Consider the following 25,651-nt stretch of genomic DNA (forward strand, 5'->3'; position numbering starts at 1 on the left):
ATAAGTGAGGTTGGGCATTTTCTTTTTTTTTTTTTTTTTTTTTTTTTTTAACGTTTATTTATTTTTGAGACAGGAAGAGACAGAGCATGAACGGGGGAGGGTCAGAGAGAGGGAGACACAGAATCCAAAACAGACTCCAGGCTCTGAGCGGTCAGCACAGAGCCCGACGTGGGGCTCGAACTCACGGACCGAGAGATCATGACCTGAGCCGAAGTCGGCCGCTTAACTGACTGAGCTACCCAGGCGCCCCAAGGTTGGGCATTTTCTCATGTGTCTGTTAACCATCTGCATGTCTTCTTTGGAAAAATGTCTATTCATGTCTTCTGCCCATTTCTTCACTGGATTATTTGTTTTTGGGGTGTTGAATTTGATAAGTTGTTTATAGATTTTGAATACTAACCCTTTGTCAGATATATCATTTGCAAATATCTTCTCTCATTCCAAAGGTTCCCTTTTAGTTTTGTTGAGTGTTTCCTTTGCTGTGTAGAAGCTTTTTATCTTGATGAAGTCCCAGTAGTTCATGTTTGCTTTTGTTTCCCTTGCCTTTACTGATGTGTCTAGTGAGAAATTGCTCTGGCCAGAGTCCAAGAGGTCACTTCCTGTATTCTCCTCTAGGATTTTGATAGTTTCCTGTCTCACATGTAAGTCTTTCATCCATTTTGAATTTAATTTTGTGTACGGTGTTATACCTCAATTTAAAATTTTTCCTGTTTCACCTCTCTTCTTTTGTTTATATTTTTCCTTGAAACTAGCTCTCCTTCTGGCTTCCTTGCTTATTGTTAACTGAAACCAGTTAAATTTTTTATAGTCAGTCCTTAAATCCTGCCGGCTCTTCCTTTAAAGTGTCTCCATCCATACTATTTGAAACCATGTCTGTAGTAGAGTTTTAGCCATGACCACAAGCGTTCATTATTACCAGGGAATTAACGGTTTCCCTGCTTTTCATACTCAAACCTTTTCTACAATATGCCAGCAAAGCTATCTTTCTAAAGCACCACTCAGAGGATGCTAGCACCCTCACTATGTTAATTCCTTCCCTCATAAGTCTTGAGGAGGCTACCATTTCTGGTGTACTAGGTGCACATCAGGCTCTAGCATTGCATTCGGGATTCTCATGATCTGGCCCCAGCCAGCCATACTGCTTCCCTATCCATACACAATTCTTTGGAAAACTGGAATACTTAATCGTTCCAAATCCATTTTGTTCTCTGTCGCTGATATTCTTCATTCAAGTTCTTCTCTCCCTAAGTGCTTTTTTCCTCATGCCAGCCCCATCTCAAACAATTTCAGCCTGAGGGGGCTATGCTGTGCCCCATGAAATCCAAGAACCCCATGAAATTATATCCAAACATTTCTATATATGTGCATTTTTATGGAGAAAGGCTTGTTTTCAGATTATCAAAAGGGGTCCATAAACCCCCAAAAGTTCAACTGATTTAGTGGCCCTTTGAAGGAATATAAATGATCTCATTTTGTTTTAACAAAGTTTTTATCTCGTTAAAATTTAGTCCTCTGGGCGTCTGGGTGACTCAGTGGGTTAAGTGTACAACTCTTGATTTCAGCTCAGGTCATGATCTCTCAGTTCATAAGATCAAGCCCCTCGTCAGGCTCTGTGCTGACAGTATGGAACCTGCTTGGGGTTCTCTCTCTCCCTCTCTCTCTCTCAGCACCCCCCCCCCAAAATAAACATTAAAAAAAAAAAATTTTTTTTTTTAATGTTTATTATTGAGAGACCAAGAGAGACAGAGCACACGCATGGAGGGGCAGAGAGAGGAGGAGACATAGAATCTGAAGCAGCTCCAGGCTCTGAGCTGTCAGCACAGAGCCTGACGTGGGGCTCGAACCGACAAACCATAGCGCATGACCTGAGCTGAAGTCAGACGCCAACTGACTGAGCCACCCAGGAGCCCCAAACATTTTTTTAATATTAAACAAAAAAAAGGCAAAAAAACAGTCTTCATGGGGCATCTGGGTGGCTCAGTCAGTTGAACATCTGACTCTTGATTTCAGCCCAGCTCATGATCCCAGGGTCATGGGATTGAGCTCCGTGTTAGATTCCACACTGAGCATGGAACCTGCTTAAAATTCTCTCTCTCCCTTCCTTTTTCCCTCCCTCCCTCTCTCTCTTTTTCTCTCTTCCCCTCCCTGCCCCTCTCCCCTCTTCTCTCTCTCTAAAATTAAAAATATATTTAATAAATTAAATAAACATCTTCAGTATGCTGGGTAGTAGAACTTTTTTTAATCAATAAGTTATATTTCAAGCTTAAAGTTTCAGATGCAGGTAAAATGGCTTGTCTTATTCATTGTGTAGGTCTCTAGATTTATTTCTTTGTGTGGAATTTATTTTCCTCACAAGATAGTATCTTAATATTTTTTACTTTGGTATCTTAGGGGGAGATTTTTTCCCCCTCCCACATGATTGTTTGCACAGCTAGACAATACCATCTCTGTATGCTTTGAATTTAAAAGATATTAGTCACATTTTTCAACACTTTTTTTTTCTGTTTTAGATTCCTATAGGCAATGGAAACTGATCTCAATTCCCAGGACAGAAAGGACCTGGACAAGTTTATTAAATTTTTTGCCCTCAAGGTAATATGTCTATTCTCTTGAGCTCAGAACTGTTAGAAATAACTTCCGTGCTTCTCCCTTTTTGGAAATATAGAATAACAGCTTGCAGCTTGCCCATTTTAAGGGATACTTCTGTCTGTTGTAAACCAAACTGTGAAGTTTGGGGGCGGTACTGGGGGTGTAACTAAAAAGTAACTTCCAATTTTCCACAGCTACTTGTTCAAAAAAAATTTTTTTTTGTAAGGCTGTTTGCAGAAATGTCAAACTATTATGCCAGGTTATTGGCACAGTATGTTCCCTTGGGTTGGGAACAAAGACTGTGGACTGGAATGGACATCATTTTGGGCATCTTTCCCAAACCGTCAACTAACTCTGAAATGTCTAACTTCCATTTATTATTTCCTTCTGGATAAATGAGGAATTAAAACTGAATTTTGAATGCTTTAGAAGTTATATTTTCCTAAATCTAAAAATCATTTCCACCTTTATCGCTTCTTCTCACGATTACCATGTAAAAAAACAATCCATGCTGTAAATTCTGGTTGTAAAATTAGTTGGGAGACTTTTGCCATATGGGCCAAATGATATGAATAATTGTGGAATCCTTGGTTTAAATCTACTATGATTACATAAGTGTACGGCAGTGAATATTTAAACCTATGGTTGGACTTGTTTCTTTATGAAAGTCAGAGACACCATGTGCAAATTTCCTTCTGCCATGTGAGAATATTACAGATCCCAAGCCTTGAACTAAAATTCCTCTAGTTGGTTGACATTATGCCCTCAAGAATATTTGCAGTATTAGTTTTGTATAGTGTTTTTTCTATCTGTCCTTGAATTTTAAAATCCTACCCTTTCCTACATTATAGTTATGATCATTGGCATCTTTTTAACCCTGCATTCAGAGGATGTGAACCCTGATTGTGAACCAAATCAATTTAAGACTCTTCATCTTTGATTTGGTTGTTTGTTTGCTTTTTTTCAGACTGTCCAAGTGATTGTCCAGGCTCGACTTGGTGAGAAGATTTGTACTCGTTCATCTTCATCCCCGACGGGTTCAGACTGGGTAAAATTCCCGTTTTTTGTTAAGGGATATACTATGGTGTCTGTTACAAGGAATCCTAATGCAGTAGGAATGAATACTATCTATAGTATTACTAAATCATAACATTAAAACAGTAATTCCATTTGATCCATTCACTAGGTCAAATGTTAGTCCTAGGTTTGTTTGGTTCTCGGCTTTCTGCTGCAGTAGGTGAAAAGCTTAGACTTTAGAGAACAAAAATATCTTGTTAACTAATCTTTGTAATAAGTCATTAGCTCTCTCAACCTGAGTTTTAGGGCTTTGATGTAGGATGTCTCTTCTGGGCAAGAGAGAAATGAATGAATGGCTTCAATCACTCAAAGCAATGCATGCATTACCCAACAGAACCATCTTACTGCTTTATGTTTCCATAATGTTTTTTGTGAGTGTTTCACACAGCCTCTTTTGTTTTCTAGTTCAATTTAGCAATCAAAGATATCCCAGAGGTTACACATGAAGCAAAAAAGGCCCTGGCAGGACAGCTGCCTGCCGTTGGGAGATCGATGTGTGTGGAGATCTCACTCAAGACTTCTGAGGTAAGGTTATGACCAGGGTGGTGTTTTCACTTGGCACCAGAGGTCTTCACATTCCAGTTTCAACTCAGCCTCATTCCTGCCCCTTCTCTCTCTGAACTTAGTATTCTCTGAGGAGGTCATGCTTTTTTTACTTATTCTCCCAAACACTTGGAGTAGGCTCTTTGTCCTTCATATATATATCCTCTATAGATGAAATGTTTTTACTTATCCTTTAAGACTCACATGCTCTTGAAAATCCCCCCGATTCTTGGGGGAGAGGTAACTACTTTTTTTAGACTTCCTATGTGTTTTATTTACATTGATCCTAAAGTATAACTTGATGTATTGTGATTTTTCTAGTTTTTTTTTCCTGGTGTGTTGTGATTTTACCTTATTTCACACCAGGATCAAGGCAGATATTGTTACTAGTATGTTTATTCATCTATTTCCACTATAAGATTGTGAAGCTGCATGGTATAATAAAAGGCAATTGGAGTTTAGAGCTACACAGACACAAGTTCAGATCCTAGCTGAGTGACTTTGGCCAAATTACTTAACTCCATCCCCACCAACACCACCAAACTAACATGACACTTCATAGTCTTACAAGGCTATGTTATTTTATTTATTTATTTATTTATTTATTTATTTATTTATTTATTTATTTATTTATATTTTGAGAGAGAGCGCGTATATGCATGTGCATGGGGTAGGGGCAGAGAGAAAGGGAGAGAGAGAATCCCAAGCAGGCTCCATGCTATCAGTGCAGAGTCCAATGAGGGCTCGACCCCACTGTTAGATCATGACTTGAGGCGAAATCAAGAGCAGATGCCTAACCGACTGAGCTACCCAGGTACCCCTATTTTCTCACCTAATACTTACTTATAAAGTGCCTAACATAAAGTAGGTGATCATTACATGTTCCTGTTCATACTTTACAAACACTTTTATTCTTGAGGTCAGTGGTTATACCACATCTTATTTATCTTTGTAGTTCTTCAAATTGTTTTTTTTTAATGTTTATTTATTTTTAAGAGAGACAGACAGAATGTGAATGGGGGAGGGGCAGAGAGCGAGGGAGACACAGAACCTGAAGCAGGCTCTAGGCTCCAAGCTGTCAGCACAGAGCCTGATGTGGGGCCTGAATCCACGAACCGTGAGATCATGATCTGAGTTGAAGTCGGACACTTAACTGACTGAGCCACCCAGGTACCCCTTAAATTCTTTTTGAAATGAAGCAGGATGTGACTAAATCATCTCTTATGTATGCCTAGCACAGTGCCTGGGATGGCCCATAGTAGCCTCACCATGAATTTTGTTTAATGAATGATGTTAGTACTTATTCCATGGAAACTTTAGCACCCCACAAAAACAAAACTTCCTATTCTTCATTGAATTGCCAGTTTGTACTATGAATTATTTTCCTTAGTGATCCATAGCGAGTCCTAAAGGAATCTCTAGAAGAATTATTTTCCTTTCCCAGGTACAATCTGAGTATAAACTGTTCTGATCATCCTAGACAAACTGCATCAACTTGTTTTGGATACTTCCGACTAGTTAGCCATCCCTTGATTTTGGGGAGCAGGGGAATTCAAAATTTATCATGCCATTTAAAAATGACAGTATGATGAAAAGGATATATTAAGGGTACATATTTCAGTTTGATCTAGAACAAGTTCGCTATTCCACAAACTAACCTAAGCTTACTCCCAAACCTAAAAGAATAGCTCTCTTCCAGTTGATTGGTAATAAGGTTACTTGTCTTCAAAAGTGTGTGACTATTCTTCTCACTGAGTGGCACACAAGAGTGTTACAGGGTTGAGGGATTCTGGCTTTAGTCTGTTTTTCTTTCCCACCCACTAGGCTAAGTCTGTTCAGAGTACCAGAGAAAGACTGAACAGTTTGGCTGAAGACATTACACAGCTAAAAAGATTTTTAAGCAAGCAGCTTGTTAAGGTATTCCTTAACTGTGGGTGTCACCTAAAAATATCCTCTGTAGAATTGGAGGGAAAGGCTGTCTCCATCATTTGAAGTATTGGCCTTTCTGAAGAGCAATTTGGATATACATAACAAAAGTCTTAGAAGCATAAATACTCTTGAGGCACCTGGGTGGCTTAGTTGGTTGAGTGTCCCAACTCTTGATTTTGGCTCGTATCATAATTTCACAGTTCAGGGATCAAACCCTGCATCAGGCTGTACACTGGTAACAAGAAGCCTACTTGGGATTCTCTCTCTCTTTCTCTCTGCTCCTCCCCTGCTCACCCTCCCTCTCTCAAAATAAGTGAACATTAAAAAAAAAAAAAAAAGGGGGCGCCTGGGTGGCGCAGTCGGTTAAGCGTCCGACTTCGGCCGGGTCACGATCTCGCGGTCCGTGAGTTCGAGCCCCGCGTCAGGCTCTGGGCTGATGGCTCAGAGCCTGGAGCCTGTTTCCGATTCTGTGTCTCCCTCTCTCTCTGCCCCTCCCCCGTTCATGCTCTGTCTCTCTCTGTCCCCAAAAAAATAAAACGTTGAAAAAAAAATTTAAAAAAAAAAAAAAGAATACTCTTTCACAGCGCTAATTCTGAAAATTTGCCTTAAGAAACTAATTCAGGGTGAGGACAAAGTTTTAGTCTCAAGGATATTTATCACAGTTTTGTCTGTAATAGTGAAAAATTAGAAATAACTTATATGTCCACGTACAGGGGGACTGATTTGATAAAATGATGGTCATATGGTGGAATACTATGCAGCCATTAAAATTGGTATAGAATTTTTAATTATAGGGAAATTTCATGTTACATTTATTAATAAAAATGATAAAAATAGCGTATATAGTATAATCTCACGTTATTTTTTTAAGTTTATTTGTTTAAGTAATTTCTACACCCAAGATCAAGAGCTACATGCTCTTCCAACTGAGCTAACCAGGAGCCCCTCACATCATTTATTAAAGTAGCTGATTAGATTATAAATTGATTTTTTTTTTTGCTTTATTTATATTTTCCACATTTTTATAGTAACTGTATAGTGCTTTGTAATAAGAGTAAATAATTTTAAAAAACCAAATAAAACTGAAATATCTTTCAATTGTCCCATCCACAGGGAGATTCCATGGAGCTAGAAATTTGGTGTCTTGAAATGAATGAAAAGTAAGTACTCTGTTTTAGGGTCCGTGGTTGCAGTAGCCGAGAATAAAACAGATGACATCATGTGAAAAGCAGGGCTTTGTTATCAGTTGTGGAGGGTGTTCTTCCCACTTAACAAAGCCAATAGCTCTTTGCTACAGTTTGCCTCATGCTTGGCCTCCAGCCCAGGCACAGAGATGACCTTCAGAGGGAGGTCAGTCCGGCCAGACTCAGACACCACAGGGAAAGGAGCAGAGCAAAGGCTCAAAAAGATTTGTTGTTTTCCCAGAGTACAGCTAGTTCTCTGATTAAATCCCTTGCAAACTCTTGTAACATGACTGCTCTGTTTTGTCTTTTTTTCTGTGTGGCAGATATCCCTTCCCTACTCCTTTTTTACACCCTGTGTTGGTCATGGATTGGAAATGCCTGTTATTTTCCTTTTCCATTTTCTTCTTTCAAGGAAGATTAGCTTGCTTCCTGCCTGAAGCTTTAGTTTTCTAGAACAGTATATAGGAAAATTGAGGAAATAGCAACACATCAAAAGAAAAATCTTAATAAGTATGTGGGGTGTGGGCATTATTTTTCTTTCTTAAATAGAAAACAGTTGACAGGTTATAGTCCAAAATTTTAATACCAAACACACTTTTCTCCAGATTCCTATTAGATGTATAGAGGTAGATAGCTCATAAGATAGCATATTGAAATTGTTTGCACCTTCAATAGTATAATTGCAGTGTTGAATTACTTTTTTTAAGTCTGTAGCTTTATTTCTTAGATAACTGCTTCAAATCGAGAAAGAAATACAGTAGGTGCCTTTTGAGGTCTATCTGCCTAGTTCTAGAGTATGAGAAAGTAAAAACTTTTGCTTACATCAATAATCTGTTGATAAACTGATAGAACTCTAATTGCACTTTTAGTTCAGAACATATTTTAATGATAAATTTCATCTTACACAGTTCCCATGCTTAATTTGCAATTGTCTTTGTTGACTGTAATCTTCTGTGAAAGGTGTATTTGGACTGCAAAGCAGGTTATATTCTGTCAGAATTTATGAAAATACTAGCAGGTTAATCTCAGTCACTAGACAGAACATAACTAACACCTCTGTGTCTGTGCATTTCTTGGTTTTAAGTTAGTTGAATAGGTGAATGCTGATAGTGTCTGTGTGTTTCTCAGGTGTGATAAAGAGATTAAAGTTTCCTACACGGTGTACAACAGACTGTCACTGCTGCTGAAGTCCCTCCTTGCCATAACTAGGGTCACACCGGCTTACAGACTCTCCAGAAAACAGGGGCATGAATATGTCATATTGTACAGGTAAACAACGTAGCTGCTCACCTTCTCGGTTCACTCATTAGCTTTGTCACTTTGCACATTGTCTGACCAGCAAATGGGTATTCTGTGATTAATTTTGAATAGGTGGTTTCTTGGATAGTTGATGCTATAGCTTTACTATGATTATCTATCCCTCCTCTTTTGTGAAGCTCCGTTTTCTGAAGCTACCAGGTTCTTGGCCCTTTTGTCTGTGCACAGTCATGAGTCCTGTGGAGTAGATTTTGCGGTTCTACTGATGCACATCTCAAAGCTGAAAAGGGAGCTTAAGACTTTAAAACAGGCTATCCTGGGAAGATTCCACAGCCTTCTACATTTCGGAATTAAATTTTGTCTAACAGCCTGCCAATTCAATTTGTTTTTTTTCAATTTGTTTTTAATTAGTTGTCTGTGGATATAAAGAACTCATCAGTAGTTCTGAGAGTATTTCCCTTGGTAGTTCACCCCAACACATATTTATTGAGTGCCTTTTTAATGCAAGCATTGTGCTAGGCCCAAGGAAGAACTATACAGATGCCCTGCCCTATAGGTGTTTCTAATCTAATGGGGAAACAGCTTTTTAATAAAAAGCAGGATTGGAAAACTACATAGCAGTATCAGGAAAAAAGTACTAGGAGAACACAAGGAGGGAAAGTTTGTTCCAGGTGAGAGAAACCAGACAGGCTTCCTGGAGAAAGTGGCATTCAAGCTAGACCTTGAAGCAGAGAGAATTTCAGCTGGTAGAACTGAGAGAGAATGATCATTCCAGGTAAGGAGTGCAAAAGATAGCAAGGCATAGAAGTGGGGAATGGGATCTGAGCTGTGCTCAGGTTGTCAGATGGACCTGAGTGGTGGTAAAACGGATAAGTAGGAAAGTATGAGAGCAGAGCATGGAAAGCCAGGAGTTCCCAAATCACTCAAGATTCTTTTGGCATATTAGTAATGAGCCATTTGTAAGCCTTTGGCTTATATGTATAGAGCTGATTGTGAGGAGAAATTAGTATAGCAGGATGGAAGGACTAAGGATTAGAGACTTAACTAGTTACGTTGAAACAATTTACTACTTGAGAATAGTTATCAAGTCATTCTGTAATTTTCTTAGCAGTAATCTAGCAATCTTACATCTAGCAGTCTAGCATCTTAAAGATGTTAATATTTTAACATCTTTAAAATATTTTTGTTGTCTTCTCTGTAGTCTTCCCAAGTTTCAGGTTGAGTATTCCATTTGAAAATTACTGGACTTTTAGTCAAATATAACAGATCACTTTCTAACTCTTATGATAAGCCCTCTTCACTTTGGTTCTTTTGTAAGTAGCCATACTACACTACTAGTTATCAGCTTAGTTAACTAGGACTCCTAGTCCTTTTCATTACCAGTGTTTAAAGTCTTCCTTTAGTCTGTGTCTCTGCAGTAATACAGTATTTATTGCTTACAGTTTATCATTTATGAGTGCGTTTGGATACTGATAACTATAGTTTAAACCATAGAGAAATGGGTGGTCTCAGATGTAGAATTGTCTATTTTTTTCTCCCTTTTTATACTGTTTTTAACAGGGTAGGGGCACCTGGGTGGCTCAGTCAGTTAAGTGTCCAATTTCAGCTCAGGTCATGATCTCACTGTCCATGAGTTTGAGCTCCACGTCAGGCTACATAAAAAGAATTAAAAAAAAAACACAGGGTGACAGTATAGTCTTATATCATTAAAGAATAATAGCCTTCTCTTTATTTTAAGCTATATTATCATTTTTTCCCTGGCCCTACAGATTTGATCATGTCAGTGTAGAATTACATCATTATAAGAATTCATTCTGAATTTGTTGTTCATCAAGACTGAATTAAAATAAATTATTGTCTACTATCTGTTTAAAAAAAATTTTTGCTCAGCATCTGAATGGTATAAAGAATATAGCCAAGGGGCATCTGGGTGGCTCAGTCAGTTAAGCATCTGACTGGTGATATCAGCTCAGGTTGTGATCTTGAGGTTGTGAGATTGAGCCCCACCCCACGTCAGGCTCTGTGCTGTGCTGAGTGTGGAGTGGAACCTGCTTGTGATTCTCTCTTCCCCGTGCGTGTGTGTGTGTGTGTGTGTGTGTACACGCATGTGTGTGTATATGCGTGCTCTCTCTCTCTCAAAAATAAATAAACATTAAAAAATAATAGGGGGGCGCCTGGGTGGCCCAGTCGGTTGAATGTCCCGACTTCAGCTCAGGTCACAATCTCACAGTTCGTGGGTTTGAGCCCCTCATTGGGCTCTGGGCTGACAGCTCAGAGCCTGGAGCCTGCTTCAGATTCTGTGTCTCTCTCTCTCTCTCTCTGCTCCTCCCCTACTCATGCTCTGTCTCTCTCTGCCTCTCAAAAATAAAGAAACATAGGGGCGCCTGGGTGGCGCAGTCGGTTAAGCGTCCGACTTCAGCCAGGTCACGATCTCGCGGTCTGTGAGTTCGAGCCCCGCGTCGGGCTCTGGGCTGATGGCTCGGAGCCTGGAGCCTGCTTCCGATTCTGTGTCTCCCTCTCTCTCTGCCCCTCCCCCGTTCATGCTCTGTCTCTCTCTGTCCCAAAAAAATAAACGTTGAAAAAAAAAATTTTTTTTTAATAAAAAAAATAATAAAGAAACATAATAAAAAAGAATTAAAAAAAGACGAAAGAAAAAAATAATAGGGGCATCTGGGTGGCTCAGTTGGTGCCTCTCTGCCCCCCCCCCCAATAAATAAACATTAAAAAATATATAGTCAAGAAAAAGGTTAGATAATTAGGTTACTTAGAACACTGTACCCAATATTCAGATGGGTATTGAGGGTTTTTTGGGGTGTGTGTGTGTGTGTGTGTGTGTGTGTGTGTGGTTTTTTTTAGGGTTTGTTTTGTTTTGTTTTGTTTTGTTTTGTTTTTGAGAGAGCCAGAACACAGGCAGGGAGGGGCTAAGGGAGAGGGAGAGAAAGAATTCCAAGCAGCCTCCATGCCCAGCGGGGGAGCTGACATAGGGCGTGACCCCCCAACAGTGAGCTCGTGACCTGAGCCAAAATCAAGAATCAGATGCTTAACTGACTGAACCACCCAGGTGACCCCAAATGGGTACTGAATATTTTTTTATTAGAAGGTTACTAGCAAAATATGTTTGCAGCATTTCATTGACATCATTCCTGTATTACTTTATGGCAGGAATCAGCAAACTGTGGGCAGCAGACCATCTGTTTGTTTTTATAGATAAAGTTATTTTATTATTTTTTTAAGTTTTTTTTTTTTTTTTTTTTTTTTTAATAATCTCTACAAAAGACTCAATATGGGGCTCGAACTCATGACCCCAAGATTCACCTGAGCCAGCCAGGTACTGCAAAATAAAAGTTATTTTAGAACCCAGCCACCCCTTTCATTTGTGTATTATCAGTGGCTACTTTTGCAGGACAACAGCAAAGCTGAGTAGTCTGCTTCAGACTATATGGCCCACAAGCCTAAAATATATGATCCTTTTAATGAAAGTTTGCTGACCCCTGTTTTATGGTATCTGTCACTTTGGTGCATGTATTTCAGATATTTATACACATTTCTTTTCTCCCATTCCAGATTATAATTTGTGAGTCCTAGGCTTCAGATTTATCCTGAATCTCATCCCTACATTCTCCTTATCTCATGCCTAACACCTAACCATAGGGCTTTATACATTGTTAGAGCTTAGCGTTTAATTGAACAAACTGCCATGTCTGTGTTTAATTGTTAACATTACTTGAAAAATACAATGTTATGTAGTATAGTTTGTAATGTTTTATAGCTCAGACTTTTAGCTAATATAGATAGGCCTTCCCAGGGCAATTCAAAGAAAGGTTCTGCTGTGCTTCTATCTTTATATTTTCAGAATAGTCTTATGTAATTATTCTACAGTGGAAAAGATTTCCTAATTTTTTAAAGTTTATTTATTTTTGAGAGAGAGAGAGATTGTGTGAGCTGGGGAAGGGCAGAGTGAAAGGAAGACAGAAGATCTGAAGCACTGACAATACAGAGCCCAGTGCGAGGCCTGGACTACCAACCATGAGATCACGGCCTGAGCTGAAATCAAGGGTCGGACACTTAACCGACTGAGCCACCCAGGCACCCCATGGTGCTCTAGTGTGTTCACTTTGGAATGACTTGTGACAAGCATGGAGAACTCCCATTAATTGAAGACCACTCTTCAAAATCTGGTACCTTCTATTGCATATTTGAAAGTTGCTAAGAAAGGAGATCTTCAGTGTTCTCATCACAAGGAAAAAAGCTTCTGTCTGTATGGTGATGGATATTAACTAGACTTACTGTGATAATTTGTAATGTAACTAAATATTTAATCATTATATTTACATCTGATACTAATATAATTTTGTATGTTGAACATACCTAAAAAAAAAAAAGTCTAGTACTTTCTAATAGTAGTTCCAGATCTATTTGCCAACCTTATTTCTATAGTATTTATTTCCCAGTATTTATACTTTAAAAATACATGGCAGGAAGGGAGCCTGGGTGGCTCAGTTGGTTAAGCATCCGACTTCAGCTCAGGTCATGATCTCACATCTGTGAGTGAGATCTCTGCTCATGCTCTGTCACTCTCTCAAAAATAAAATAAACACTTTAAAATTAAAAAAAAAATTTTTTTTTAATCTTTATTTATTTTTGAGAGAGAGACAGCGTGTGAGCAGGGGAGGAGCAGAGAGAGAGGGAGACACAGAATACGAAGCAGGCTCCAGGCTCTGAGCGCTTAGCTCAGAGCCTGATGCGGGGCTCGAACTCACGAATGGTGAGATCATGACCCTAGTGGAAGTCAGACACTCAACCGACTGAGCCACCCAGGCGCCCCAACACTTTAAAATTTTTTAAAAAGTACATTGCAGGAACAGGAAGAAGAAACTGAAATTGCAGACTCAATTTATTATTTTCCTCATTTCTTTATTTTTAATATTTATTTATTTTTGAGAGAGAGACAGAGCACAAGCAGGAGAGGGGGCAGAGAGAGACGGAGACAGAGAATCTGAAGAAGGATCCAAGCTCTGAGCTGTCAGCACAGAGCCCAACACAGGGCTTGAACCCACGAGCGGAGCTGTGAGATCATGACCTGAACTGAAGTCAAATGCTTAACTGACTGAGACACCCAGGCGCCCCTATTTTCCTCATTTCTTAACCAGTTCTTTCCGTTTACATTCCTATGCCTGCAGCTTTATTGAAACAGTAATATTATTGCTCCACTAAGAGAGGTGTTCGTGAAAATAAGAAAAGGAGGGTTTGTTCTGTTTGTTTTGTTTCTAGGTGTTCGGGCTATAGAGGCCCTTAGAATAAAGAATCATTTCCTTTTCTTTCTTTCCTAAGGATATATTTTGGGGAAGTTCAGCTGAATGGTTTAGGAGAAGGTATGTATCAAGGGTAAAAAACACTTGTAGTGTTCAGAGCCCTCCTGACTTCAGAGATGGGTTTGGATGCTGCCTGTAATAATACGTAGCTTGTGATTTTAGTATGTGTGATATGAGTAAGGAAAAAACATGTAAGTAGTCCAAAGAGTTGCCAGGGAATGAATGAATGATTTTCCCCCAAGTTCTAGTAACTCAGTATTCTTTCTTACTCTTTATGCTATTGTCTCTTTTCCTAATTTTCTATAAGCATGTTAAATGTTTCTGATGAGCATAAGCAATTTTGAAAAACTGGAAATGAAACCAAGAAAACCAGAAAGCTTTGTTGGAAGTATTGCCTGCAAGTCCCCACCTCTTTTCTGTACTTAGTTCTGGATGGGAACATGAATAGAAGTGCAGTTACTTCTGCACCTACGTAAACTAAGGTGTTTGTGTGACAAACCCTGAGGGCCCTTTACTGTCTCACTGGGCACATGACATATTTGGGCCAGGTTGGTTAGGATTTGCTCAAACTTTAGGACAAACAGTTGTTTTGTCTCTTTGAAGGTAGGTTTATCTGTAAATAGAATGCTGTTTTCCCTTCCAATATTAGGTCAACATAAATCAAAAGAAAAAAATATATATGAGAAATTGAGGCAGCTGCACTCATGATACTAAGTAGATAATGCCAGAGATTGTATGATAGGCTGAATGATTCAGGGAAAGACAAACTGCGGACAGTGTCAGTATTCTCTGGCGAAAAGCTAATTATTTCTTTCTTCTCCTAGGTTTCCAGACAGTGCGTGTTGGGACAGTAGGCACCCCTGTGGGCACCATCACTCTTTCTTGTGCTTACAGAATTAACTTGGCATTTATGTCTACCAGGTGAGGAAAGAGCCTTGGAACCCAAAGGAGTCTTCCAAAGATGTTGAAGATATTAAAGTTTGTTTTTCCCCCAAACTCCATGGCTAAGCCTACAGTTCAGCTTTGCCATTGCTGAAATCAGTCCCCTTCTGAAGAATAAAATCGAGAGAGAGCCCAGGTTCCAGATTGGAGAATCTGAGCGTGTCAGAGCCACTAATGTAGAGTTGCGGTTTATATTTAGGGATACAATAGGTAAGGCTCTGATGGTTCCTACCTATAGTTATAAGGTGAGGGGTCCTCTGAAAACTTCAGGGGGGCTGGCAAGGCATTCTAACAAATATTGTGATCTCCTTATTGCATTACAGGCAATTTGAGAGGACCCCACCTATCATGGGGATTATCATTGATCACTTTGTGGACCGTCCGTATCCCAGCTCCTCACCTATGCACCCCTGCAATTACAGGTGAGGAATGTGAAAGGTACTTTCCCAAACTGCAGCTAGGGAGAAGTATTCATCTTGCAGGTACATAGCGCACCTTCATCAGCATTCATTAGTGGGCAGAGGCAGTGATGGAAATCCCACATGGAGAGAAATGGAGCGGTTAGCTTCCCTTCTTGCTGCTACCTGTAAGGCACATCAAGACTTGGAATATACAGACTATCTCAGAAAAATTCTTGGACATTTTGGATTTTGATGGCAGTGATTTGACTTTCAATTTGATTTTCCTTAGAGACTACAAAAGTGGCAGTAATTAACAGAATATCCTTCACAAATTAAATGGTTTCCTGGTCATCATTGGCACCGTTCAGTTATACATTAGAATCAAATTCTTCAGGCCTACATCCCAGAAAACAGAATTCTATAGAGGTTGGAACAGTTGTGTATCAGGAAGGATACTGCCTTTATGTGAAGGACTCTTGAAGTTGGATAAGTTTGTCTTTTGAGTCTAGACTTTTGTTTCACTGCATCTCTGTTGCTAACAATTCTTTGGCCCCACACTGGTCAGGCTTAAGAAAATATTCTCAAATGATATGTCAGGTAAGGTGTTTGGGTTAAAAATAAAAAGCTTGGTCAACCTCTAAATATTTGAAATTATCAAGGACTCAACATTATGGTCTCTCTTGCCAGAGTGAGCTCCTCCTGAAACAGTTCTTGTCACTATTGCATCCATATCTAACCTCCCTTTGTATCCTTTCCGCAATCAACTGCCATCACAATAAAATTCATGATTTATTTCCCCCCTGTCATAGAACTGCTGGTGAGGACACTGGAGGAACATATCCTTCTGTGGAAGATTCTCAAGAAGTGTGTACCACCTCTTTCTCCACCTCCCCTCCTTCCCAGGTAGGGGGAAACAGGTTCTGGGGTAGTTGTAGTTGGTATATATATGGGCCTTATGAAATGGTGTCAGAATTTACATACAGTCTCTTTTGGTGGTGGTGGTGATTGTTTCTAGAGGATTACTTTGAGAGGTGAGGGAGAGCCTTCTTATCCAGCAGGTAATATTTCAGTGTTTCTGATCTATAACCATTCTTAACCCGCAAGATTACATGTAACCTTTACTTTCCTAGAGACATCTTAAAATTCCTTAGAAAATTAGTCACAGGATTCCAAATGCACGCCAATACCAGAGAGATATTCTACCCTACACTTGTTAATTTGGTAGCCAGTTCACTTTTGAAGTGGTAAATATGGTTCCTAATAATGGAAAGAGCACAGAAAAAGCCAATAATTATTTAGCATAAAATGCCAGTAAGAAGCCAGCAGGTCAGTTTTTGCAATGGTTGACACAAATTTCTGGCTATCTGCATTCTTTATCTGTACATTTGTGGTGTTGTTGTTAAATGTTTATTTTTTTGAGAGAAAGAGCATGAGCACGGTGGAGGGGCAGAGAGAGAGGAAGAAAGAGAATCCCAAGCAGGGTCTTCTTCCATGTCAGTGCAGAGCCCAGTGTGGGGCCTGATCTCACAAACTGTGAAATCATGACCTGAGCCGAGATCAAGAGTCGGACACTTAACAGACTGAGCCACCCAGGTGCCCCCTATGTGAACATTTTTAACCATTAACTTTTCCACTTGAGTCAAACCCAGTTTCAGTGAAACACAGACTCCAGTGTTCACAGCTTCCCAAGTGGACATGCCTGTGTGGCCTGATTGTATAATGTATGTGGTACAAGTCTGCTTCAGCCAAGAAGTTGTTTGTTGCCCGATGACTGAACTTCAGGGTGTGTTTCTTCCCTTCCACCCCGACTCATCCGTCTCCCACCTCATGGCTTTGCAACTAGCTGGTCTGCCTGCTCTTCGTCTCTGTCGCTCCTCTCCTCTCTGACTCTCACGTTAGACACTTACTTCTAGACCTAATTCAGTTCTGTGTTCCTCTGAATTAGTCCCAGATTATCCCCTTTCACCATTTTTTTATTTTACACTTTATTGATTGATATTTTTAGGGGTTTTTTTGTTTGTTTGTTTTCTTAGAGAGCACACAAGTGGGGGAGAGGCGCAGAGGGAGAGAAAGAAAATGTCAAGCAGACTCCATGCTGAGCATGGAGTGCTCATGCATGGCTTGATCCCACAACCATGAGATCATGACCTGAGCTGAAATCAAGAGTTGGACACTCAACTGACTAAGCCACCCAGGCACCTCTGCCTTTCACCATTTTATTTGGGAAGCCCAACAAATTAATTCACTACCCATACATAAATTTTTATTTTCTGTGGGTTTTTTTGGAAACCGTTCTTTTTTTAATGTGTATTTATTTTTGAGAGAGAGAGAGAGCGAGCATGTGAGCCAGGGAGGGGCAGAGAGAGGGAGACAGAGGATTCAAAGTAGGCTCCGTGCTGACAGCACATAGCCTGATGTGAAGCTTGAACTCAGAAACCGTGAGATAGTGACCTGAACTGAAGTCACTCAGGGACCCCCTGTGTTTTTTAATTAAAATATTTAGAAGCGCTAGGTGTGGAACCTGCTTAAGATTCTGTCTCTCCCTCTGCCCCTCTTCTGCTCGCCCTCTCTCTCTCTCTCTCTCAAAAAAAAAAAAAAAAAAGAAAGAAAATATTTAAATTTATTTCATTCTAAGTTTTTAGGAGATACTGGATTAAAATTATGGTTCTGATCTGTTTCAAAAGCAGAAGTTAGACACAAAAGCTAGATTAATGCCTTTTGTAAAGGAAATTATGAAATCCATGGGTCACTACTATTTCTGCTGTTCCAATTTAGAGCTAAGGAGGTTCTTGTAAAGCTGCCTAGACAGTTAAGTTTGGGGGGGTGAGAACTGTTACTCCCTTCCCCCTCCCCCATAAATGTATGTAGGCATGAGTGTCACCTTTGCTCTGGGAGAGGGTAGCTTCTGGAACACTTACTGACATAGAGCAATACAGACCACAAAAGAGGGGAAGGCCCACTAGAGCACATTAATGGAAATAGATGATTTTTTAGATAATCAAAATGTGAATATGTCAAGTTTGGTGTTCATTGAAGTTTTATTGTACAAGTGATAAATTCATAAACAGTAAATGAAATTGTGACTTGGGAGATAAGATGGTGAGGTTGGGTCTTAACAAATCAGTTTGTCTTTCTTGGATACAGTGGAAATTTGACCCGACCCCAAAAGTAAGGGGAAGTTAAGTAGTTCCTGATCTCGTGTTTGCACGGTTGGTTGACCTACGTAAGAGGAGCCTATCTTTCTCATGGTATCAGTTGCCTGCTGTGTCTTGTCACAGTTTGAAAGTAGATCATGCCAAGTTCTTATCAACACTGAGCATCCCATGGGTGAGCCCTGTCACTACCCTCTGAGTACCTCTAGTCAAGGCTGGTACGGTTTGGTGCAGCAGTATTCATTTTGAACCTTAATGGTAGAACAGAGAGAGAAAATCCTTTGCCAGCAGGCCTCATTCCTGTAAGTGTTGAAATGGTTTCTTCCTTGATTTAGTCTAGGGAATTGCGTCATTGTTCAACAACTTCTAGCTTTTTGCTAGAGTCCAGTAAATGCATGTTAATGTGGTGTTTGTTTTCCCCACAAAATAAGGACCATTGTGTCATGTGGGCACAGAGTCGAGTCAAGAAATAGTTGTGACCCTGAACCTGCTACTGTGATTTCAGGTCCAACCTCCAGTTCTAAGCACTAACTAGCTAATTGGTAAGACATGGAACAGCAAGACCCGAAATAATCATAATTAGCTTTGAAATCTAAGAGTTTTGAAAGTGCTCCAGCTTTTACTGCATCAAGTTGTCCTTCACCATCTGGGGCTGTAAAACACACACACACACACACACACACACACACACACACACACACACACGCCTACACCTGTACACACCCCTTTATCCTGCCTGGGATGGTATAGTAAAGTATGCAGGTGGGTTCCTGAGCATCTTCAAGTTCCAGCCAACAAATGTCAGTTGTTTCAACCTGCCCCTGCAGATCCTGGGTCCCCAGCAAAAGGCCTTCAGTCTAGCATTGTAACCTCAACATCTTCATTCATTCTCAGCACGCCTTGCACCTGCTCTTGGGCCCTTCCTGCTAGAGACCACTCTCTAACACCCTTCCACCTGCTTTTGACTAAGGACACACTAATGCTTGGTGCAGGTTTCCCTGTTTTGCCAAGTCAAACCAGCTTGACTCAACTTTGTTTTCCACCTGCTCATCAAGGAGACAAGCATGCAGTGGAGCCCCTTGGGAGAAATGTCTCTTCTTCAGACCCTTCTAGGCTGCCCTTTTAGGAAGGCATCCATGCAGCTTTCTCCCCACTTCATTCCTGACTTCCAGTGTGCATTTCAGCCCCTGTTGCTGCCGCCCCTTCCGGAGTTTTTTTCACTTCTTTCTCAAGTCCCTTTTCTTTTTTCTTTTTGTTTCTCCTGTCTCTGTGTGTATCTGTGCACAGTGTGTGTTTACTGTCACAAAGGCACATTTTCAGACCCCTACTCCTGTGGTGACGGACACTCTGAGGGTCCCCATGGCAGGACTGGCCTTTTCCCATCAAGTGAGTCCATACTGGGAGAAGGGGATATAATCAGATGGCATCTTTTTATTTGAAAAAATTTTTAATGTGTATTTATTTTTGACAGAGAGAGTGAGTGCGAGCGGGGGAGGGACAGAGAGAGAGAGGGAGACACAGAATCTGAAGCAGGCTCCAGGCTCTGAGCTGTCAGCACAGAGCCTGACACGGGGCCTGAACTCACAAATCTTGAGATCATGACCTGAGCCAACGTCGGATGCTTAACCGACTGAGCCACCCAGGTGCCTCAGCATCTTTTTATTTAAAAATTATAAATAAAGTACAGGGTATAGTTATGTAAAAGTCCCCAAGTGTTCTGGGGGTTATTTGAGGCTTGGTAATTGATTCTTAACAGGACGCAGCCATAGCACAGCAGCCCAAAATAGGATTTCTCATTTGCCCATCCTCTGCCATTGATGTAAAAAATACATGGAGTTATTTATATCTTATTTCCAAATAAACAATCCAAGAGTGTCATTCTTTCTTTTTCCATATAAATAGGAACCCTCCCATTCCGAGGGGTGATAGAGGGTGTGATTAGAGAAGATGCCTTCTGTTTCAAAGGCACCTCAAGGACAAAGGAGAAAATAGAATGACCTGGGAGAAACCAATGACTGGCTGCAGGTTCTGCCTGGGCTCATATTCCACAATCTGCTGGGCCGGAAACCTACTAAACAGCTGAGTCCCTGGGAAAAGGGAGCAGGGAACTCATTTGAGGCCTTTGGAAGGCTGCAGGCCCGGGAATCTCAATCCCACTCCAAACAAGTCTGTTTTCTTAGCTAAAAAGTGATGGCCTGGTCTATCTTTAACCCTTATGTCAGGCCCCCTGCACTGTGAGGATGTGGGCTGGGATCTATTCCTTACTTCTCCACGATCTTCATCATTAGTCATACTCTAGGATTGCCTCGTTTTTCCTCCTCCTTTCCTCTGCCCTCTTTGTTTTTTCTCTTGCTTAGCTCTCAAGCTCTCGCCTTTCCTATCAGCCTGCTGCCCTGGGCGTTGGATCAGCTGACCTGGCTTACCCAGTAGTGTTTGCTGCTGGCTTAAACGCCACACACCCTCACCAGGTATTTTTCAAGATGGGGAAGACCCTGGGGGTTCCTGTGCTACCTCCCCTGCCCTGAGGCAGTTGAGGGGCCTCTTGAGACCCCAGTGTTATTCTAAGTGCTCTGAAGCAAAGCTCGTCTGTAACTTTAGAGGACCAGAGGTGACTCCGAGACGAAGGGCCTCCGAGAGTTCCGAAAGGAAAGAAGGGCTTCTAGTGTTTTCTCCCTCTCTTTCCTTTCCTCTGTACTCCTTACCATGCATGTCTCCCCTTAGCGGAGTCCCAGAGAGGACACAGATCCAAGGTTTCCCGCCCACTTGGTGGCAGCATTGGTGGTGGAAAAGCTCAAAAGCAGCTACCATGATGCCAGGACTGGATCCCCTTCTGCCTGACACTGCCATCATTCGCTGTATTTTTCCATTTCCCCCCAAAGCTCATGGTTCCTGGGAAGGAAGGTGGGGTACCCCTCGCTCCCAACCAGCCTGCACACGGTGCTCAGGCCGACCAGGAGAGATTGGCAACCTACACCCCTTCTGATGGGGCCCGCTGTGCTGCCACACCTTCCAGCAGGTGGGTTCACGTGTTGATTGCTCGGGTCAGCAGGGGCCCATCCCCCCAACACACGCGCTTATCCGTTGTCAGTAAAGAGTAGCTTTCACCTTTGCCTCGGGCTTGACATTTATGTCCCAAATGTGGAACTCTTAAAGTTCTCAACGTATTGCAGCTGGTATGTAAGGACGCTGCCCTGGGTTTGCTGTTACAGCCAACAACAGGGGCCTAGTTCTTAGCACCTTCATCCACTGAAGGGACCTTTCAGATATGTTTTTTATTTTACCCCAAGATTTATTCCCTTGGGGTCCACCTTCAGTGTTTCCTGAGGACCAGAGCAGGGTGTTTGCTATAATCCTGACGTTTGGGACCATACTGTATCTATGGTGGTAGTTAGGATTGATTTTTTTTTTTTTTTCTGTCTGCTATGTTAGTATCTCCTGGAGATTCTTTAGAAATAACTGCTTTCCTCATTAAAATTTTCTTAAAATGTTTGTCTTTTCTGATCACAGAACTGATTAATTCTGTAGATTTCAAATTAAGGAGACATTGGTTAGGTAGAACATGGAAGTTTTCATAATCCCACCCTGCACAAATCACCACTGTTACTGCTCTTTCAAAGATGAGAGGATCTCAGAGGGTTAAGTAATTTGCCAAAGAGCACTTAGCTCACAAAATGGCTGGGCGCAAGCTGAGCTCCTTGTTCCTACACTCCGAGCTCTCCCGTGGGAAGATGAGGCTGTCCTGCCCTGCCCTCCCTTGACCGCAAGGCCCCAGAGATGATGATGTGGATTGCCCCACTGCATCCTAAATGAACTTTGGGATAATAGAAATAAAATTTTGTTCATTCCCACAGTGGAGCAGTGGGAGGGAAATTATTTGAGAAGATATTTTTGTGCCACCATCAGGAAAAATACTTTCATTCCTGGTTTCCCAAACTTCCATCCTTTTATCCCTCCCCCTGTCAGATAATCAAAGGAAGATCCTGGTAGTCATTTTACACTCTAGTTTTCTGAGCCTTGACTCCTGGGGCATGTCTGGGATAGCTAGAGATAGAGGAACCTATCTCTGTAAGGTGAGGGGTTCTTAATGTTGGTCATCAAAGCTCAGGCCTTTCCTCAGTGCTGGTCTTCCTTGCTGGCTGGTGTCCAAGAGTCCGCTTCGACTGCACAGTTCTCCTCCCCACCTTGAGCTCCTTGCCATTTCCCATGTTGGTGGGCCAGTGGCCGGTCCTATGCTGGACGGTGGGTTTATGGGGAGCCAAGTAGGCTCTGCTGTGCCAGAGTAACAACACTATCTTTCTTCTCCAGCGAGGATACTGAAACTGTATCAAACAGCAGTGAGGGCCGGGCTTCCCCCCATGATGTCTTGGAAACCATCTTTGTCCGAAAAGTGGGGGCTTTTGTCAACAAGCCCATCAACCAGGTGATTTTTCTGACACTGCCACCTGTGAGAATGTCTTAGCTCTTAGGGGCAGGGCTCTTAACCTGGGGTCTGTGTGACCCCTAAAATTGTGTGTGTGTGTGTGTGTGTGTGTGTATGTGTGTGTGTGAATTTTTTGTGAAGAGGGTTAATAACCTGTGACACCCCTCCAGGAGAAGTTCAGAGCTGTTGTTCTGTGATCTTTTAAGCCTCCCAAAGGAGAAGGAGACTAGGCACATTTGGTACAGACACATTGCACTGAAGTGTCAGTGCCTCAGCCTTACTCAAAATAGGAAGTTCCACCCCAGCTCTGCCAGTGCACAACCGTTGGTTGTTACTGAGTCACTGTGGGTCAGGCTTTCAAAGTTGCTTCCCAGGGTCTTGGGGAATCCTACCCCTGTTTGTGCTGTGGGTGTATGGTGGGAGGCGGAGGAGATTTGGGGTTCTCCAACAGGAACCTGAGATCAGCATGGTCAGCGTGGGTGTGCTAATCTACTGAACGTGCAGGCTTCTGGCCACCTCTGAGGAAGCCTGTAGGCTGGGGCAGGGATGGGCAGTAACGTTTCTGTCTCTTCAGGTGACCCTGACCAGTTTGGACATACCCTTTGCCATGTTTGCTCCCAAGAATTTGGAGTTGGAGGATGTCGATCCCATGGTGAGTCCCCCTTTGATGGTAAGATGGTGTTGTGCTTATCATCTTCCTGGGTGAGTTACTGTTCCTCCACAGACCATCAGCCAGCCATGCTCTTGGTCTTAACACATTTTCAGCCATTGTTGGGTCTCTTACAAAACCCTTGATTATTAACAACTTGCACCTGTGCATGGAACCAGCCCCTACCTCCACCTTATTCTGAAACAGGTGAATCCTCCAGATTCCCCAGAGACTGAATCTCCTCTCCAGGGCAGCCTGCACTCTGATGGCTCCAGTGGGGGTAGCAGTGGCAATACCCACGATGACTTTGTTATGATCGACTTCGTAAGTTACCATCACCTTTCTTGACCTTTGCTGCCATAAGGTAGATAAACCTAGAAGTATCCGGGGCCCTTGGACAGGACATCCTTCACAGGGATCAGATGGCCTGGTATAGACAGTGGGGATGGGACAGGGGGGCACTTGGCTGTGCAGTTCATATGGGGAACCTGCCCTCATATCCTGCTTGGGGACACATTTGAAGGTCCATGAACAAGAAGGCGTTTTGTGCCATGTTATTGGTTGAAATTCAACTCTAAATGGGGATTTGCCAGGCGTATCCCTGTAGGTCCTATTCCTGCCTGATTAGATGGCCTTTTGCTAAGGAAAGGAATTTAAGGGAAGGGGACATAAACCTTCCCAGGGGAGAGGGGTGTTATCACCAGAGGTAAGTTTCAGCTGCCCAGAAGAGAAGGGTATAACAATTCCTCTTCCAAAGATGAGCCTGGAGGAACCGTTTCTTTGATGATTACTGGAAGGGAAGAGGGTCATTCATAGCTTCTCTCCCCTGAGTTTCCTTTGTGATCTAAGACAAGCTAAACTGAGTCTGTCTTGTTTTCGAAGAAACCGGCTTTTTCTAAAGATGACATTCTTCCGATGGATTTGGGGACCTTCTATCGTGAATTTCAAAATCCCCCTCAGCTGAGCAGCCTCTCCATAGATATCGGGGCACAGTCCATGGCTGAGGACTTGGTATGAAAACTCCTTCCCCTGCCGTACCTCATCCTCTGACCTCCTCTCCTCTTTTGATGGCCATTCCTGCTCCAAAAGCCTAGAAGTTTCTTCGTGTTACTCCCCCCACTCCCACACCTCCCATCCTCTATGTAACAGGAAAGAGACACTTTAGATCATTATGTTCTGTTGATCACACTCGAGATTTGCATTGTGTCTGGCAGTCATTATGTTGAACTTGCTTGCACTGACTTCCTCCTCTTCTGTGCATGCGCAGCATTACTTACACATGCCTGCCGTTCGGTGCCTGATGTCTTCTGCTTGCTGCTGCCACTAAGCCACGCGGCTCCAGTAGCTCTTGCATTTGGCTGCTCAGCTTGTCAGGCAGAAGAAACGCAAGGTCCTGAGTATTGGTGTTCTTACCCTTTCCTCGGAGAGCTCCTTCCTGACTCAGCTAGTGGTTCTTGTGTTTAGCCAGATGTCCTGATACTGGCTGTAATTACCACATCTCTGCTTTGTGTATTTCCTGTGTTCGAAGGGCAGAGGCATGCCTCGGTGCCCTATGCCACTGTTGCCAGTGGACTAGGGAGACCCCTGGCCCCTGACGCCTCCACCGAGCCTGACTCCACTGAGTCACTGGGATGTCGCTGGAGGCTCTTAGTCTTGCTGCAAGAAAAGAATTCAAAGATGGACCAGACACAGTGGTTGAGCAGTGTAAGTGAAGAATTTATTGGAGGACACTCTCCAGATGTGAGAATGAGCGAGTTCAAAGGAGAGCTGTGCACTCCAGGGTTTGGGTCTCTAGCTTTTTTTTTTTTCTTTTTTTTTTTTTAAAGTAGGCTTCAGGCCCAGTGCAGAGCCCAACACAGAGCTTGAACTCATTCCCTGGAGATTAAGACCTGAGCTGAGATCAAGAGTCAGATGTTTAACCACCTGAGCCACCCAGGCACCTCTGAGTCTCTAATCTTACAGCTGTTAACCAGGGATGGAATATTTATTACTTGGAAAGAGGATGTCTTTGGGAGCAGGGTTTCATACCTTTTCTCCCTTGGCCAGGGACTCTGGCCTTCTTTGTATTTGGCCTGTCTGGTTTGACCTGGCTTCTTGTGACTGTTTTTGGAATGCTGCCAGCCAGGATAGGCCTCTGACTCTCCCTCCAGCTGTCTCTCACTCTCCCTTTGCTGGTCTCCAGTTTCCTGTTAAAAC

The 25,651-nt window shown here is 42.1% G+C and overlaps 1 protein-coding gene across 10 annotated transcripts in view; it reads left to right on the forward strand.

Annotated features, from left to right (window-relative positions):
- The window catches only part of ATG13 (autophagy related 13), a 54,128-nt gene that overhangs the window by 25,175 nt on the left and 3,302 nt on the right, over window positions 1-25,651 (forward strand). For 4 of the 10 annotated variants that reach the window (XM_047878165.1, XM_047878164.1, XM_047878163.1 and 1 more), the window contains 16 exons: window positions 2,511-2,592; window positions 3,557-3,637; window positions 4,072-4,191; window positions 7,252-7,298; window positions 8,451-8,591; window positions 13,911-13,951; window positions 14,716-14,812; window positions 15,157-15,255; window positions 16,044-16,137; window positions 19,674-19,772; window positions 20,744-20,854; window positions 21,266-21,402; window positions 22,692-22,806; window positions 23,381-23,458; window positions 23,663-23,779; window positions 24,338-24,466. In XM_047878165.1, coding sequence (XP_047734121.1) covers window positions 2,524-2,592; window positions 3,557-3,637; window positions 4,072-4,191; window positions 7,252-7,298; window positions 8,451-8,591; window positions 13,911-13,951; window positions 14,716-14,812; window positions 15,157-15,255; window positions 16,044-16,137; window positions 19,674-19,772; window positions 20,744-20,854; window positions 21,266-21,402; window positions 22,692-22,806; window positions 23,381-23,458; window positions 23,663-23,779; window positions 24,338-24,466 — 1,575 coding nt within the window. In that variant the 5' untranslated portion in view covers window positions 2,511-2,523. Of the gene's footprint in view, window positions 1-561; window positions 642-2,510; window positions 2,593-3,556; window positions 3,638-4,071; window positions 4,192-7,251; window positions 7,299-8,450; window positions 8,592-13,910; window positions 13,952-14,715; window positions 14,813-15,156; window positions 15,256-16,043; window positions 16,138-19,673; window positions 19,773-20,743; window positions 20,855-21,265; window positions 21,403-22,691; window positions 22,807-23,380; window positions 23,459-23,662; window positions 23,780-24,337; window positions 24,467-25,651 lie in introns of all 10 variants that reach the window. The other 6 variants (XM_047878162.1, XM_047878166.1, XM_047878168.1 and 3 more) reach the window with 6 other exon arrangements.

Source organism: Prionailurus viverrinus, chromosome D1, assembly GCF_022837055.1.
Source record: "Prionailurus viverrinus isolate Anna chromosome D1, UM_Priviv_1.0, whole genome shotgun sequence".
NCBI lineage: Eukaryota > Metazoa > Chordata > Mammalia > Carnivora > Felidae > Prionailurus > Prionailurus viverrinus.